Source organism: Bos taurus, chromosome 23 (assembly GCF_002263795.3).
Source record: "Bos taurus isolate L1 Dominette 01449 registration number 42190680 breed Hereford chromosome 23, ARS-UCD2.0, whole genome shotgun sequence".
In the NCBI taxonomy this organism is placed as follows: Eukaryota; Metazoa; Chordata; class Mammalia; order Artiodactyla; family Bovidae; genus Bos; species Bos taurus.
Window position 1 is genome coordinate 37,215,509 of NC_037350.1, and position 16,644 is coordinate 37,232,152.

The window sequence follows — 16,644 nt, forward strand, 5'->3', positions numbered from 1 at the left end:
CAGATGGCCAAAGTACTGGAGTTTTAGTTTCAATGAAACTGCAGTCCTCCAATGAAAATGCAGGACTGATTTTCTTTAGGATGGACTGGATGGATCTCCTTGCAGTCCAAGGGACTCTCAAGAGTCTTCTCCAACACCACAGTTCAAAAGCATCAATTCTTCAGTGCTCAGCTTTCTTTATAGTCCAACCCTCACATCCATAACATGACTACTGGAAAAAACCACATCTTTGACTAGATGGACCTGTATTAGCAGAGTAATGTTTCTGCTTTTTAATATGCTGTCTAGGTTGGTCATAGCTTTTCTTCCAGGAGCAAGCATCTTTTACTTTCGTGGTTGCTGTCACCAGCTGCAGCAATTTTTAAAGGAGGTCACCATTATCTTCATTACCTTCACCATAGTTTGGTCTCCAGTCAAGCACAGGGGAGGGAACACAGTCCTGCCCATCAACAGAAAATTGGATTAAAGATTTACTGAGAATGGCGCTGCCCATCAGAACAAGACCCAGTTTTCCCCTCAGTCAGTCTCTCCCATCAGGAAGCTTCCATAAGCCTTTTATCCTTTCCCTCAGAGGGCAGAAAGAATGAAAACCACAATCACAGAAAACTAATCAAACTGATCACACAGACCACAGCCTTGTCTAACTCAATGAAACGATGATCCATGCCGTGTAGGGCCACCCAAGATGGACAAGTCATGGTGGAGAGTTCTGACAAAACATGGTCCACAGGACAAGGGAATGGCAAACCACTTCAGCATTCTTGCCTTGCTGCTGCTGCTGCTGCTGCTAAGTTGCTTCAGTCGTGTCCGACTCTGTGCGACCCCATAGACGGCAGCCCACCAGGCTCCCCCGTCCCTGGGATTCTCCAGGCAAGAACACTGGAGGGGGTTGCCATTTCCTTCTCCAATGCATGAAAGTAAAAAGTGAAAGTGAAGTCGCTCAGTTATGTCCAATTCTTCGCAACTCCATGGACTGCAGCCTACCAGGCTCCTTTGTCCATGGGATTTTCCAGGTAAGAGTACTGGAGTGGGGTGCCATCACCTTCTCCGTTCCTGCCTTGAGAACCCCATGAACAGTACAAAAAGGCAAAAAGATATGACACCACAAGATGAACTCTCCAGGTTGGTAGGGGCCCAATATGCTACTGGAGAAGAGTACAGAAGTCACTGCAGAAAGAATGAAGAGATGAACCAAAGCAAAAACAATGCCAAGTTGTGGATGCCGCTGATGATGGAAGTAAAGTCCAATGCTGCAAAGAATACTGCATAGGAACCTGGAATGTTAGGTCCATGAATCAAGGTAAATTCAGTTCAGTTCAGTCACTCAGTCGTGTCCGACTCTTTGCGACCCCATCAATCGCAGCACGCCAGGCCTCCCTGTCCATCACCAACTCCCGGAGTTCACTCAGACTCACGTCCATCGAGTCAGTGATGCCATCCAGCCATCTCATCCTCTGTCGTTCCCTTCTCCTCCTGCCCCAAATCCCTCCCAGCATCAGAGTCTTTTCCAATGAGTCAACTCTGCACATGAGGTGGCCAAAGTACTGGAGTTTCAGCTTCAGCATCATTCCCTCCAAAGAAATCCCAGGGCTGACCTCCTTCAGAATAGACTGGTTGGATCTCCTGGCAGTCCAAGGGACTCTCAAGAGTCTTCTCCAACACCACAGTTCAAAAGCATCAATTCTTTGGCTCTCAGCCTTCTTCACAGTTCAACTCTCACATTCATACATGACCACAGGAAAAACCATAGCCTTGACTAGATGGGCCTTTGTTGGCAAAGTAATGTCTCTGCTTTTGAATATGCTATCTAGGTTGGTCATAACTTTCCTTCCAAGGAGTAAGCGTCTTTTAATTGGAAGTGATCAAAGAGGAGATGGCAAGAGTGAACATCAACATCTTAGGAATCAGTGAACTAAAATGGAGTGGAATAGGAGATTTTAGTTCAGATGACCATTATATCTACTATTGTGGGCAAGAATCCCTTAGAAGAAATGGAGTAGCCCTCACAGTCAACAAGAGTCTAAATGCAGTACTTGAGTGCAATTTCAAAAATGACCGAATTATCTGTTTGTTTCCAAGGCAAACCATTCAATATCACATTAATCCAAGTCTATGCCCCAACCAAGTAATGCTGAAGAAGCTGAACCTGAATGGTTTTATGAAGATCTACAAGATCTTCTAGAACACACACCCAAAAAAGATGTCCTTTTCATTACAAGGGACTGGAATGCAAAAGTAGGAAGTCAAGAGATACTGAGAGTAACAGGCGAATTTGACCTTGTAGTACAAAATGAAGCAGGTCAAAGGGTAACAGAGTTTTGCCAAGAGAACGCACTGATCATAGTAAACACTCTCTTCCAACAACACAAGAGATGACAAGGACATCACTAGATGGTCAACACCGAAATCAGACTGATTATATTCTTTGCAGTCAAAGATGGAGAAGCTCTATACAGTCAGCAAAAACAAGACCGGGAGTTGACTGTGGCTCAGATCATGAACTCCTTATTGCCAAATTCAGACTTAAAGTGAAGAAAGTAGGGAAAACCACTAGACCATTCAGGTATGACCTAAATCAAATCGCATACAATTATACAGTGGAAGTGACAAAAAGATTCAAGGGATCAGAGCTGATAGAGAGCCTGACGAACAATGGACAGAGGTTTTTGATACTGTACAAGAGGTAGTGATCAAGACCATCTCCAAGAAAAAGAAATGCAAAAAGGCAAAATGGCTGTCTGGGGAGGCCTTACAAATAGCTGTGAAATGACGAAAAGCAAAAAGCAAAGGAGAAAAGGAAAGATATACCCATTTGAATGGAGAACTCCAAAGAATAGCAAGTAGAGATAAGAAAGCCTTCCTTAGTGATCAATGCAAAAAAATAAGAGGAAAACAACAGAATGGGAAAGACTAGAGATCTCTTCAAGAAAATTATAGATACCAAAGGAATATTTCATGCAAAGATGGGCACAATAAAGGACAGAAACGTTCTTTAGACGTTAGAAGGACCTAACAGAAGCAGAATATATTGAGAAGAGGTGGTAAGAATACACAAAAGAACTATACAAAAAAGATCTTCATGACCCAGATAACCACATGGTGTGATCACTAACCTAGAGCCAGACATTCTTGAGTGTGAAGTCAAGTGGGTCTTAGGAAGCTTCACTACGAACAAAGCTAGTGGAGGTGATGGAATTCCAGTTGAGTTGTTTCAAATCCTAAAAGATGATGCTGTGAAAGTGATGCACTCAATATTCCAGCATATTTGGAAAATTCAGCAATGGCCACAGGACTGGAAAAGGTCAGTTTCATTCCTATCCCAAAAAAAGGCAATGCCAAAGTATGTTTAAACTACCACACAATTGCACTCATCTCATAAGCTAGCAAAGTAATGCTCAAACTCTCCAAGCAAGGCTTCAACAGTACTTGAACCATGAACTTCAGATGTTCAAGATGGATTTAGAAAAGGCAGAAGAACCAGAGATCAAATTGCCAACATCCGCTGGATCATCGAAAAAGAAGAGACTTCCAGAAAAACATCTGCTTCTGTTTTATTGACTACGCCAAAGCCTTTGACTGTGGATTACAACAGACTGTGGAAAATTCTTCAAGAGATGAGAATACCAGACCACCTGACCTGCATCCAGGAGTTAGAACTGGACATGGAACAACAGACTGGCTCCAAATAGGGAAAGGAATACATCAAGGCTGTTTATTGTCACCCTGCTTATTTAACTTATATGCAGAGTACATCAGGTGAAATGCCAGGCTGGATGAAGCACAAGCTGAAATCAAGACTGCGAGGAGAAATATCAATAGCCTCAGATATGCAGATGACACCATCCTTATGGCAGAAAGTGAGAACTAACGAACCTCTTGATGAAAATGAAAGAAAAGAGTGAAAAAGTTGGCTTAAAACTCAATATTCGGAAAACAAAGATCATGGTATCCCGTCCCATCACTTCATGGCAAATAGATGGGGAAACAATGGAAACAGTTTGATCCTTAAGGACACTATTCTGTCTTGGTCCCTCCTTTACACTCACTCTCGACACTGGGTAGAGGATTCTGGCTGCCTGAGGCTAATCATACTGTCTCATCTGACTCAAGTGACCCTTTCCTGCAAGGTCTGATTTAATCACCCAGAACAGGTAGAAGGTGCCAGTTTACTTAAACTCTGATTGCAGATTTTGCGCTGGGACTTGCTTTCATTATAACCTGACAGCTGGGTTGTAGAAAGCAAACTAATCCTCATTGGTAGCTACTACTGTCCATCAAAAAACCTCTAGAGTTACACATGACAAAATTGACTTACATTAATTTATAGTCAATCAGTGGTCTATATGTAAAAAAAAGATTCTGACCCATAAATGTTAAGTAAATGAGTGACTATTAAGTCTGCTGAATGCTTTTTGGAACATGTTTTATCTTGAGATACAGTCTCCTAGAGAAAGGTGTCGGGACCTGAATGTCTCTGAGGATGGCACCAGGCTTAGGGAACTTTTCTCAGGAGAGCAGATTCAGAATAGGGACATAGTTAATACAATCAAGACATGTGAACAGAACAGTACAGTATAACTGAGCAAAAAAGAACATCTTATTTATCAACACTATGCTAAGATATTAACAAATTACAAAATATTAGAAAGATTCAGCCTAACAAAAGTGTGATACTGCATATATTCAACCCTCCAAGGATCTCTTTGGAACCTTAATTCAAGCTTTATAAGAACACTTACAATTAAATGCCTCCAAAAATTTTTTCTAAACAGAACATTATTTTCTGAAAGCTATAATTTAAAAGTAACATTAAAAAACAGCATTTGAGGTTTACATTTTCCACGTATGTACTGATAAGGGCAGTAGTCTTGTTTGATGACAAAGGTCAAGGAAAAGATGACCATTTCTCTGTGTGGCTGTCACATCTCATAGAAGGGCAGTGAGAAGATAACTGAGGGTCTCACATCTCTTACCTCCAGAGGTCTCAGGAGTCACTGCTGTGTACCCTCACCCCTAGACGAGGGTCATGCTGGAACCTATGAGCATTCATTCCCCAGAATATGGAACAGAATAAGCTCCCCACAGAGGAGGTGCTATTTACTCTGCATTTAGAGCCTCGTGTTTTATTTATTTATTTATTTTTAAATTTTATTTTATTTTTAAACTTTACATAATTGTATTAGTTTTGCCAAATATCAAAATGAATCCATCACAGGTATACATGTGCTCATGTTTTAGATTATTTCAGTCAGTATTGGTCACCTTTTGACTCCAGAAATGTTTATCTTTGTATATGTCATAATATCTAACACAATACCTGGTAATGTGGTAAGCAATAATCATTGTATTTTCAAATGCATTGTGATTATATCAAGTTAATAACTACTTCATGTTTTACCATTAGAACCAGAAAGATAACCAAATGTTACTAGTAATTCTGTGTCTCTAAAAATAACATCACTTATATGAGAGAAATTCGCACTTTTGCTCTTTCATTCATTCAGTCACCTACCTATCTAGCTCTGGAATAGGGACTTATAAATTCTGGACATTACAGAAAAAAGTTAAAACATCCAAATTAGTTTATTTTCCCAAAGCTCAAGTGTCATGGGGCGGGGAGGGGAAGTAACAGATACTTTAAAAATGAAAATGAATTGAAGTATGTAATTTCAAAAAAATTAGATTCCCCTTAAAAGTTCCCATATACCATCATTTTATGTCTGGCAGATGGCAAATAACAAGAAAGACAAGATAAATTTTAAAAGAGAAAGTATCAGTAAAGTATTACAGGGTCAGAGGGTATTTTCTAAGACGTGTTTAGCCTTGTGGAGGATTATCCCTTCAAATTGGTGATAATCTGATAGTAGTGTCTAAAAAATGACATACCTCATATCAGAACCTCTGAGCAGCATCCAACTCCTGGCTTCGGAAGAACAAAAATTGCCAAGGGACTGTCAAAAATGATGACTTTAATAGTGACAGAGAAGGCAAAATGAACCAGAGATTTTCTTTATGGCCCAATTTCTGATTTTTAACCTTTTGTCCCCAGCACTATGTTCTATCTCCACACTCCATTCTCACTACTAAACAATAAATAACCAAATAAAGCAATCACATAAATGGGGTCCCTGGACAAAACACTGAGCTTTTCAACCTCAGCATACTTCCTCCTTTTATGCACATGTTGACTCCCCATTATACTGACCAGAACACTTGACTGATACGCTTCTACATAAATATCCACAGATTTCCTACTCTCCTGTGTGTCAGAACCATGACCTCACTCCATGAATGTAATGAAAGGGAAAAAAAAATTAGAAACAAAAAAACACTCTGGATGCATCTTCAAATTTCATTAAATATATCCTCAGAAACAAGATTATTTCTGGCCAAATATTTAATTAGAATCTCAGATTGTATATGGCTTCCAGTTTACAGAAAATGCCAAGGGTAGAATATCAGCTGAACATTACCATCAAAGGCAGAAAAGAGGGGAAGAAGAAAAGTGATAAATCCTAGGTGGGTGTTGTTCTGATCAAGCACTGGCTGTATCTGAAGTCAGTGGCGTCAAAAAGAGACCATGGCATTAATGTATCAACCACAGCATAAAGGAATGTGACACAGAACCTCCACCCTCCATCCTGCCTGACGGCATGGAGGGACTGGACATCTTTCTCTAAATCAGTGAAAATCTTTAAGAAAAATGAAGTGATAAGTTCTACAATTAAACTTATGTCCTTAAATCCTATCTCTAAGGAATTATGAAAGCATCTTTCTCCCAGCACTTACCTATCTACCTATTTCACAACTGTCCCTGTTCAGTTTCTGTCAATATATTTCTAATCCTTACCTCTCTGCCTCTATAAACAAGCTCAGAAAAATCTTTCTGAAGACCATCTCTCTCACTTTATAGTTGAACTCCTCCAAACAGTAATCATCGTTTAGCAAAGCCTACTAATTTCTAACAAAATTTCTAATTTTCCCGCTCTTTCAAAGTGGTTCACCTATGCAATTAAGACACTTGCCCCTTGGAAGGAAAGCTGTGACAAACCTAGACAGCATATTAAAAAGCAAAGACCATACTCTGCTGACAAAGGTCCATTTAGTCAAGCTATGGTTTTTCCAGTAGTCATGTACAGATGTGAAAGTTGGACCATAAAGAAGGCTAAGCATTGAAGAACTGATGTCTTTGAACTGTGGTGATGGAGAAGACTCTTAAGAATTGCTTGGACAGCAAAGAGATCAAACCAATCAATCCTAAAGGAAATTCACCCTAAATATTCATTGAAAGGACTGATGCTGAAGCTCCAATATTTTATTCACCTGATGTGAAGAGCTAATTCATTGGAAAAGACCCTGATGCTGGGGAAGATTGAGGGCAGGAAGAGAAGGGGGTGACAGAGGATGAGATGGTTGGACTGCATCACCGACTGAATGGACATGAGTTTGAGCAGTCCAGGAGATAGTGAAGGACAGGGGAGCCTGGTGTGCTGCAGTTCATAGGTTTGCAAAGAGTTGGACAGGACTTAGCAACTGAAGAGCAACAACAATCCCAGTATTACTTCTCCTTAAGGAATCAGAAGTAATAGTTAGACATTACACATTCATAAAACCTTCACCTCTGACTAGTTCTACTTCATAAATAATTCCTCTCTCTTCTTTTATTTTCTGTACACAGGCACTGACCATTCACCTTCAATGACCTCAATTCTCACCCCCTCCAACTAAGGCTTCTTTTCAGCTTTGTACTTCTACCTCCAACCGCTCTTTGGAACTTCTAGCTCCATGGTAACAAATAAATCCACTGAAGAATGCCAAAGCCCATCTTCTTAACCATTTCACAGTTCTGCCACCCTAGCTTTTCATTCCCAAAACTACCACCTAGGCACTTGTTCCTTCCTGGCTGGGTTGCTATCAGAACCACAGGCAAGAAACATGGGTAGCCTACAGATACTGATGTGCTGTGTGTGTGTGTGTGTGTGTATGTGTGTGTGTGTGGTGGTGGTGTGTGGGGGGGGTGTGTGTGTGTGTGCTGGGTTGATATCAGAACCACAGGCAAGAAACATGGGTGGCCTACAGATACTGATGTGCAGTGTGTGTGTGTGTGTGTGTGTGTGTGTGTGTGTGTGTGTGTGTGTGTGTGTGTAGCATTGCAAATGTTATTATAAGGCAAAGATTATTCTGTCCCCTCACTTGATATGACCCCTTGTTCCTATGAACCCACAAAAATACCTGATGGGAACAGTGGATAAGTCACAGTCTCGGCCACCTACTAGCTGCAGGACAATGTGAAGTCACCAAACTTCTCTGTAACCTAGTTTCCTCATCTACTAAAAAAAATCTCCTGGGCTCTTCTGAGGATTAAATACAGGAAAAAGTACGCATTTCACAGAATTGTGTCTGGCACATATTAAGCAACATACATTGTTGTTGCTATTGTTTAGTCATACTCCTTGCCCAATTTGGAACCAGTCTGATGTTCCATGTCCGGTTCGAACCGTTACTTCTTGACCCTCATACAGAAGACAGGTTTCTCAGGAGACAGGCAAGTTGGTCTGGTATCCCCATCTCTTTCAGAATTTTCCACAGTTTGTTGTGATTCACACAGTCAAAGGCTTTAGTGTAGTCAATGAAGCAGATGTTTTTCTGGAAATCCCTTGCTTTCTCTATGATCCAATGAATGTTGGCAATTCGATCTCTGGTTCCTCTGCCTTTTCTAAATCCAGCTTGTACATCTGGAAGTTCTTGGTTCATGTACTGCTAAAGTTTAGCTTAAAGGATTTTTGAGCATTGCCTTGCTAGCATGTGAAATGAGCACAATTGTATGGTAGTTTGAATATTCTTTAGCACTGATATATACATTAGCAATGATTAATTTTATTCTCACTTGTATTGAGTCATATCCCTATAGCTTTATCATCCTATTAGACAAACATGTGCCTATTTATGTCTACAAGGAGTCCTTACCCCATAAGGGACAGTCTAGAAATAAGAGTGACATTGGACAAGGGGCAGCTGACCTCAAAAGGTTCATCTCAAAAAAAAAAAAAAAGAACATTGTAAATTGGGACAAGGAACAGAGTGGACCAAATTTATACATGCAATACAGCAAACATGAGTAGGATGAATAATTGAACATAAAATTGGGACAGTATAGAAGGAAAAGATAAGTGTTATTTAAGAAATAAAGGTACTCATATTATACACAATATGATCAAATAAATAGTCATCTCAGCTCATCCACAATCTAGCATGATCTGAGAGTTTCAATTTGTTTCTTGGCTAAATCAACTAATATACCCTTTTACATTTTAAGTTAGAACTGTAAAACTGTATGGCAAAACCAATACAATATTGTAAAGTAATTAGCCTCCAATTAAAATAAATAAATTTAAATTTTAAAAAGTTACTTTGATAATTTACCAATACATGGAATGAAATTTGTTACAAATGGAATCCTTTCCCTAACTGATAAATACAACATTTAAATGAAATTTGTATATCCATATTTAATTTGAAAGCCATAAAACTTTGAAAAGTGTAAGATTTTGATCGAGGTGATCATTTTCACTTGAAAGAAATAATTACCCATAGAACTCTTAAAATATTTAAATATAAACGAAAAAAAAAAGCTATGAGTTCTATCAGAGGTTTAAAAAAAAATCAAGGTAAAGGTGTTAAGAGTGATATCGTTGACAAATAGTCACAGAGATGCTTTCATCTGGGAACAAGTGATAAGGCTCCAACTGACTCCGGAGAACGATTAGCAGTCGGAGAAGTTTAGAAACTCTTACCTCAAGGAGTGACAGTATGAACTGAATCCTCTTAACAGTGGAAGAATGTTTGCTGATTTACTTACTAAGGGGCTTTCCTATACAGTAATATGAGAGATGTAAGAGGATGAGAACATGAAAGGAAATATCCAGCAAGCTTGAAAAAGTCCACAGCCTCATTTTAAGAAACACTAAGTCCAAGAGAAGACAATGTTAAGTTATAATATAGGGGAAGAAATTTAACTTAATGCATTTACAATGGCTACCTAGGGGAAATTTTGAAAAACACATGGCCAAATAAATCAGAAATAATTTAAAAATACAACATTAATTCAACATTTATCGAGTACTCACTTTGTACTAGACACTGAAGTCAGAGGTAGTAACAGTGACAACTGAAATACTTTCTAAACTCACGATGCTCATGATGCAGTAGAAAATACAAATTATACCTTCTGAAAAGTGCCACAATCAAGGCAAACAGGCAATGCTGTAGGTGTAAAGGAAGGTATTCAGTCTGGGCATGAGGGAGGAACAAGCAGCCACCCAAAGACAGGTGCACACAACAGTGTCAGCAGGATTGCCCGAAGTGAGTGGAGAAGTCATAAGACTTGCTTGGGGCTGGGGGGAAGGTTCTGAATCTTCCACACAGAGCCAGAGTTAGTCCTGGACAAGTTCACAAAGTCAGCTGAAAGGCCTCCAGGGCTTTTAGGGAAAAATCAACATTCCTTGGTCTTTGGTCGCAGTGGTGGGATGAACCAGAAGGTGATGAGACAAGAGCAAAGATGACCAGTGACAAGACAGTTGCCATAGTGTAGGGGTAAAGGATGGCACGGGCTGGGAAAGAGGCAGGAAGATGCTGAAGCAGGAAAGATAAGTTCACCTGTTCTCAATGGGAAAGAGCATGAAGAAAGCAAAGGGCAGGTAAAGAACAATTTTTTAAAAGAGGGAAGGAAGATAAAATTTTAAAGGAGCAGGAAGGCTTAAATCTGTGGGAAATGTGAGGCAGATGCATAAATGGAGGGACCCCTAGAGGTTTAAATTTAAGTTTATTATCAGCCTATGATAATGTAGATCAAAGTGGGAAATAAGTAACTTTATCAGATGCAGTCATAATTTAAACAAAAGGAAATAAAACCAAGTATGACTGGTTATTCCAGGAGTTAAGAGTCAGGCAGAACTCAGAGTGCTTGATATCCAGTCACAATGTGTATTTATTTGCAGTTTAAGGCTCATAAAAGTAACACTGAAAAACCTTCATTTCAGATAGTTAAGAATCAGAATATGGTTAGGATCTTGGGCAATGTTTACTATAAAACCCACTCAAAAAATAGTCAAAGATGATGGGTGTAGTAACCATTTTACAGAATGAAATACTCTTCTTAAAAAGATTTTATCCAAGGGCAGAGCTGAAAAATAAAATCCGTGTTTATAACCAAAAAGGAAAAGTTAGAATAATGTTAATTTTTTTATTTTTTATCTTTATAAAGACAAAAATGTTTGCTGCAAATATAAGCGTAACTGTGTACAGGGAACATTTTAGAGGGAATGATATTCTGGTATGATTCTTTAAAAAATTCATTTTTTATTTTTCTTTCCCATGGAAATGTTCAATTACTTTCCTATATCATATAGCCAGGAAAACAAACAAACAAACAAAAACTAGAGTACACCGAATGTTTAACGAGTAAATGCAAGAGAAGCTTACCCAGTATTGATGGAAATGATTTCGATGAGTGGATTCTTCCTAATCTTTGGCAAATCCAGTCGTGCTCCCCCCAAACGTTTTCCATTATCCTTTTTCTGACCCAACAGTCTCACAGAGTGACCTTCAAATAAAGCACATAAATATATGTGAGCATGAGTCATACAACATCACTTTAATTTACTGCTTTCAACAAATCTGTTGATATTCGCATTTAACTTTTTCTTTTATAAAAAGAAGAAAACAGGCACCCTACGCCTGCGCGCTCCGCCAGCCCGGCCCCATCCCCCAGGTTTTTAGGGTGGTGGGGGGAGGGTGCGTCTCGGCGAGTCACGATGATGGCGACCAGCCTGTGGTGAGCTAGCGGATTCTCTGCTGCTTTCGCAGAGCCCCTCGCGCTTCCGACAGACCCACTGGCTGGTAACCAGGCCAAAAAAAAAAATTAAAAAAAATAAAAAGAAGAAAACAAACAAAATGACCCAGAGAAGATATAATCATTGACCTTAAGTAATACTACCAAAGGGAAAGGCAGCTGTGGCCAAGTCCTCCAGTCATAAGCGCCTTGCTTAGAATATTTGCACATTTATACTGCACAGATGAGAGAAACAGGAATATCTTCAGAGTGTCATTCCACAGGTCTGAGTGGTCTCTAACACAGACATGTATAGACAGTAGGAAGGGTTCACTTGGGCACTGGTCCTGAAGGCCAAGTGCAAAAGCAGATCATCTGCTCAAGGTAAACTGTCAATCAAAGAAGTAAAAAATAAAAAGCTGAGATAAAATGACACATGAGGGTTGGATATTTAAGAAAAAAAAGTTTTTAAACAATTTTTCAAAACCATTACAAAAGAATCAGAACACTAAGACCCATTAAAATTCTGAATTAAGCTGTGGTACATATACACAATGGAGTATTACTCAGCCATTAAAAAGAATACATTTGAATCAGTTCTAATGAGGTGGATGAAACTGGAGCCTATTATACAGAGTGAAGTAAGCCAGAAGGAAAAACATAAATACAGTATACTAATGCATATATATGGAATTTAGAAAGATGGTAACAATAACCCGGTGTACGAGACAGCAAAAGAGACACTGATGTATAGAACAGTCTTATGGACTCTGTGGGAGAAGGAGAGGGTGGGAAGATTTGGGAGAATGACATTGAAACATGTAAAATATCATGTAAGAAACGAGTTGCCAGTCCAGGTTCGATGCACGATACTGGATGCTTGGGGCTAGTGCACTGGGACGACCCAGAGGGATGGTATGGGGAGGGAGGAGGGAGGAGGGTTCAGGATGGGGAACACATGTATACCTGTGGCGGATTCATTTTGATATTTGGCAAAACTAATACAATTATGTAAAGTTTAAAAATAAAATAAAATTAAAAAAAATAAAAATAAAAAAACTGTAGACTTACAGACAAGTTGGAAGAACTGAACAAAGAATTTCCATCTGCTTGATATTTCCTAATTATTATTTTCCGTATTTACTTTGCCATTTTATTTATATATATATACATATGATTTTTTTAATAATATCACTGAGGTACATCCTGTATAACTCACCCATTGTACATACACAATTCAACAATTTTAAATAAACTTATACAGCTGTACAGTCATCATGACCCATTTTTAGAACATTTAGAACATCACCTCCAAAATTCCCTCAAGCTTATTTATAGTCTATCCCTGCTCCCATACCAAAGATACATTTTGTTAACCTATCAACCAGCTGATGAACATTTGGACTGTTTCCAATTAACCTTTTATAATAATGCTTCTATGAATATCTGAATACAGATCTTCATGCATATATATGTGTTCATTTCTCTTGGATAGATATCCAGGAAAATTGTGGGTTATGCTGTAAATTTAAATTTTATAAGAAAAAACTGTTTTTGAAAGTACTACCATTTTACATCCCACCAGCAATGTATGAAGGTTTGAGTTTCTCCACATCACCAAGACCTTATACTGTAACTTCTGAGAACAGCTATTCCAGTGAGCATGTAATGGTATATTACTGTGCTTTGAGTGACTATGCATTACATGATGATAATGATACTGAACACCTTTTCATGTGATTAGCCAACTGTAATGGTAAATTTTATACGTAAAGTTGACTGGGCCACAGGGTGCCCAGACATTTAGCCAAACACTATTTTGGGTGTGTCTGTGGGGGTGTTTCTGCATGAGACTGATATTTGAATTAGTAGACTTGAGTAAAGCAGATTGCTCAGCCTAACACTGGTAGGCCTAGTGCAATTAATCAAAGACTTGAATAGAACAAAAAGGCTGAGTAAGAGGGAACTCCTCCCATCTGACTACTGAGCTGAGTAAGCAGTCTTTGCCAGCCTTCAGACTCAGACTGAAATATTAGATCTTCTGGGGTCTCATGCCTTCCCAGTTGCCTACCAGAACTTACACTGTCAACTCTCCTGATTCTCTGGCCTTTGGGCTTGGACCAGAACTACACATCAGGTCTCTGGAGTCTTCATCTTGTTGACTACAGACATTGGGAATTCTCAGCCTCCATGATGGTGGGAACAAGTAACATAATAATACCTGCTTTTACACACACACACACACACCCTACTGGGCTCTCTTTCTCTGAGAGATGTCTACTCTAGTATTTTGCCAATATTTTAGTTGTAGTGTTTGTCTTATTATTGAATTATAAGAATTCTTTACATATTCTGGTTATATGACCTTTATGACATATATGATTTGTAAATATTTTCTCAGTCTGTGGCTTAGAGTTTCACTTTCATGATAGCATATTTTGAAAACTGAAGCTTTTTTAAATTTAATGAAGCTCAACTTACCTATATTTTATTTTATAGCTCATGCTTTGGGTGTCATATCTAAGAACTCTTTGACTAGACCAAAAGCCCAAAGATTTCTCCTACATTTTCTTCTGCAAGTTATATCATTTTCATTTTAATAATTGGGTCTAGGGCCCACTGTGTTACTTTTTTTGTTTTAATAAAGGTCTAACTTTATTTTTGCACACAGATATTCAACTGTCCCCGCTTCATTTCTTTTCCTTCTTCCTCCTTTGTGCTATTGTCATCACATATATTAACATCAGTTCAGTTCAGTTGCTCAGTCATGTCTAACTCTTTGCAACCCCATGGACTGTAGCCTGCCAAGTTCCTCTGTCCATGGAATTCTCCAGGCAAGAATACTGGAGAGAGTGGCCAGTCATTCCCTTCTCTAAGGGATCTTCCCAACCCAGGGATCAAAGCTGGGTCCCTTGCATTGCAGGCAGATTCTTTACCATCTGAGGCACCAGGGAAGCCCTCAAATAGTTGTATAAACCCAAAAATATAATGCTAGAATTGTTGTTTTATACAATTGCATGTTTTTTAAAATGTTAAAAATACCATGTACAGAGTACAATATATTTACCCACATAATCACCACTTCTGCTGCTGCTAAATCGCTTCAGTCGCATCCAACTCTGTGCGACCCCATAGACAGCAGCTCACCAGGCTCCACCATCCCTAGGATTCTCCAGGCTCCACCATCCCTAGGATTCTCCAGGCAAGAACACTGGAGTGGGTTGCCATTTCCTTCTCCAATGAATGAAAGTAAAAAGTGAAATTGAAGTCACTCAATCATGTCTGACTCTTAGCAACCCCATGGACTGCAGCCCACCAGGCTCCTCCGTCCATGGGATTTTCCAGGCAAGAGTACTGGGGTGGGGTGCCACTGCCTTCTCCAAATCACCACTTCTAGCACTCTTCATTTCCTCCTGGGAATTTCCAATTTGGCACCACTTTCTGCCTGAAAAATTATCTTTAATATTTCCTATAAACCAAGAAAAATTGGTATTTGGAAATGTCTTTAGTTTGCTGTTATTTGTGAAGGATACTTTTGCTAAATATAGAAATCTTGGTTGACAGTTTTGTTCTCTGAGTACCGAATGCATCACTCCACTGTCTTTGACCTCTGTTGCTTCTGATGAGAAGTCAACCATTAATCTTTTTGTTCTCTCACACATAGTATTAATATGTAATTTGTCTTATGCAATAAAGATTTTCCCTCTCTTTCAACGATGACTATGATGTGCATAGGTGCAGATCTCTGGGATTTTTCCACATGGAACTCACTTAGCTTTTTGGATCCAAAAGTAACAGTTTTCATCAACTTCTGGAAGTTTTCATCCAGTACTGTTAAAAAATGTTGTTGTTGTTATTGCTTTTTTATTGGATTCTTTTGTGACTCCCATGATGATACATCTGTTGGTGTGTCAGATGTCCCACTGGTCTCTGAGGCCTTTCTCATTTTTCATCTGCTCTTCTACCTAAGCCTGGTCTTTCTCCTAGTCTATCCACAAATGTTCTTCTGCCATCTTAGATCTGCAGTTGAACCTCTCTAATGCATGTTTCACTTCAGGTACTGTACTTTTCAACTTCAGATTTTCCACTGGTTCTCATATAATTTCCATTATTTTGTAATTCTTTATTCAAGTCACTGTCATCATCCTTTTCTTAAGACTTTTAACATCACTTCACTTAGTTCTATCAAGTCTCTGTCTTCTAAATCCACCACTTCTGGCCAAAGACAATTGATACTTATTGCTTTGTCCCACCTTGATTATGGTTATACTTGGTTTTGTTTTCATTTCATTGAAGCATAGTTGATTTACAAAGTTGTGTTTAATGTCTGCTACATAGCAAAGTGGCTCACTTACATGTATATTTGGTTTCTTTATATCTATTATAATATTCTATTAAATATTAGAAATTTTAGGTAATATATTGCAGCAATTCTCAATTCAAATTTATCTCCTAAAGGTTGCTGCTGTCTTTGTTTAGTAATTCACTAAACAATGGACTAAATCTGTGAATTCTATGTCTCCACAATGAACGGCCATTGATCTCCCTTCTTGGTTTTTTTGGCTTTTATGCCCCCAGACATAACTTTCTAGCAATCAATTCTCTATCTGCATAGCAAAGCTAAGTGAAGGACTAGTCAACATATGCTCAAATGCCTTAAGCCAGTAAAAGTCCTAACTACGTGTTGTTGACTAATCTGTGTGTGAGCTGAGAGCATTCAATGTTAGGGCCATTTTCAAGTCTGCCCCACCTTTTACTTTCTCCTGGACTTTTTTGGGTCCTCTCCCACCTTCTCAGGGTGTGCATGCAAGCTC

At 39.0% G+C, this 16,644-nt stretch overlaps 1 protein-coding gene across 6 annotated transcripts in view; it reads right to left on the minus strand.

Moving 5' to 3' along the window:
- The window catches only part of CDKAL1 (CDK5 regulatory subunit associated protein 1 like 1), a 739,806-nt gene that overhangs the window by 482,897 nt on the left and 240,265 nt on the right, over positions 1-16,644 (minus strand). For all 6 annotated transcript variants that reach the window (XM_059880369.1, NM_001192691.1, XM_059880368.1 and 3 more), the window contains one exon: positions 11,482-11,602. In XM_059880369.1, the coding sequence (XP_059736352.1) occupies positions 11,482-11,602 (121 nt within the window). The remainder of the gene's footprint in view (positions 1-11,481; positions 11,603-16,644) is intronic.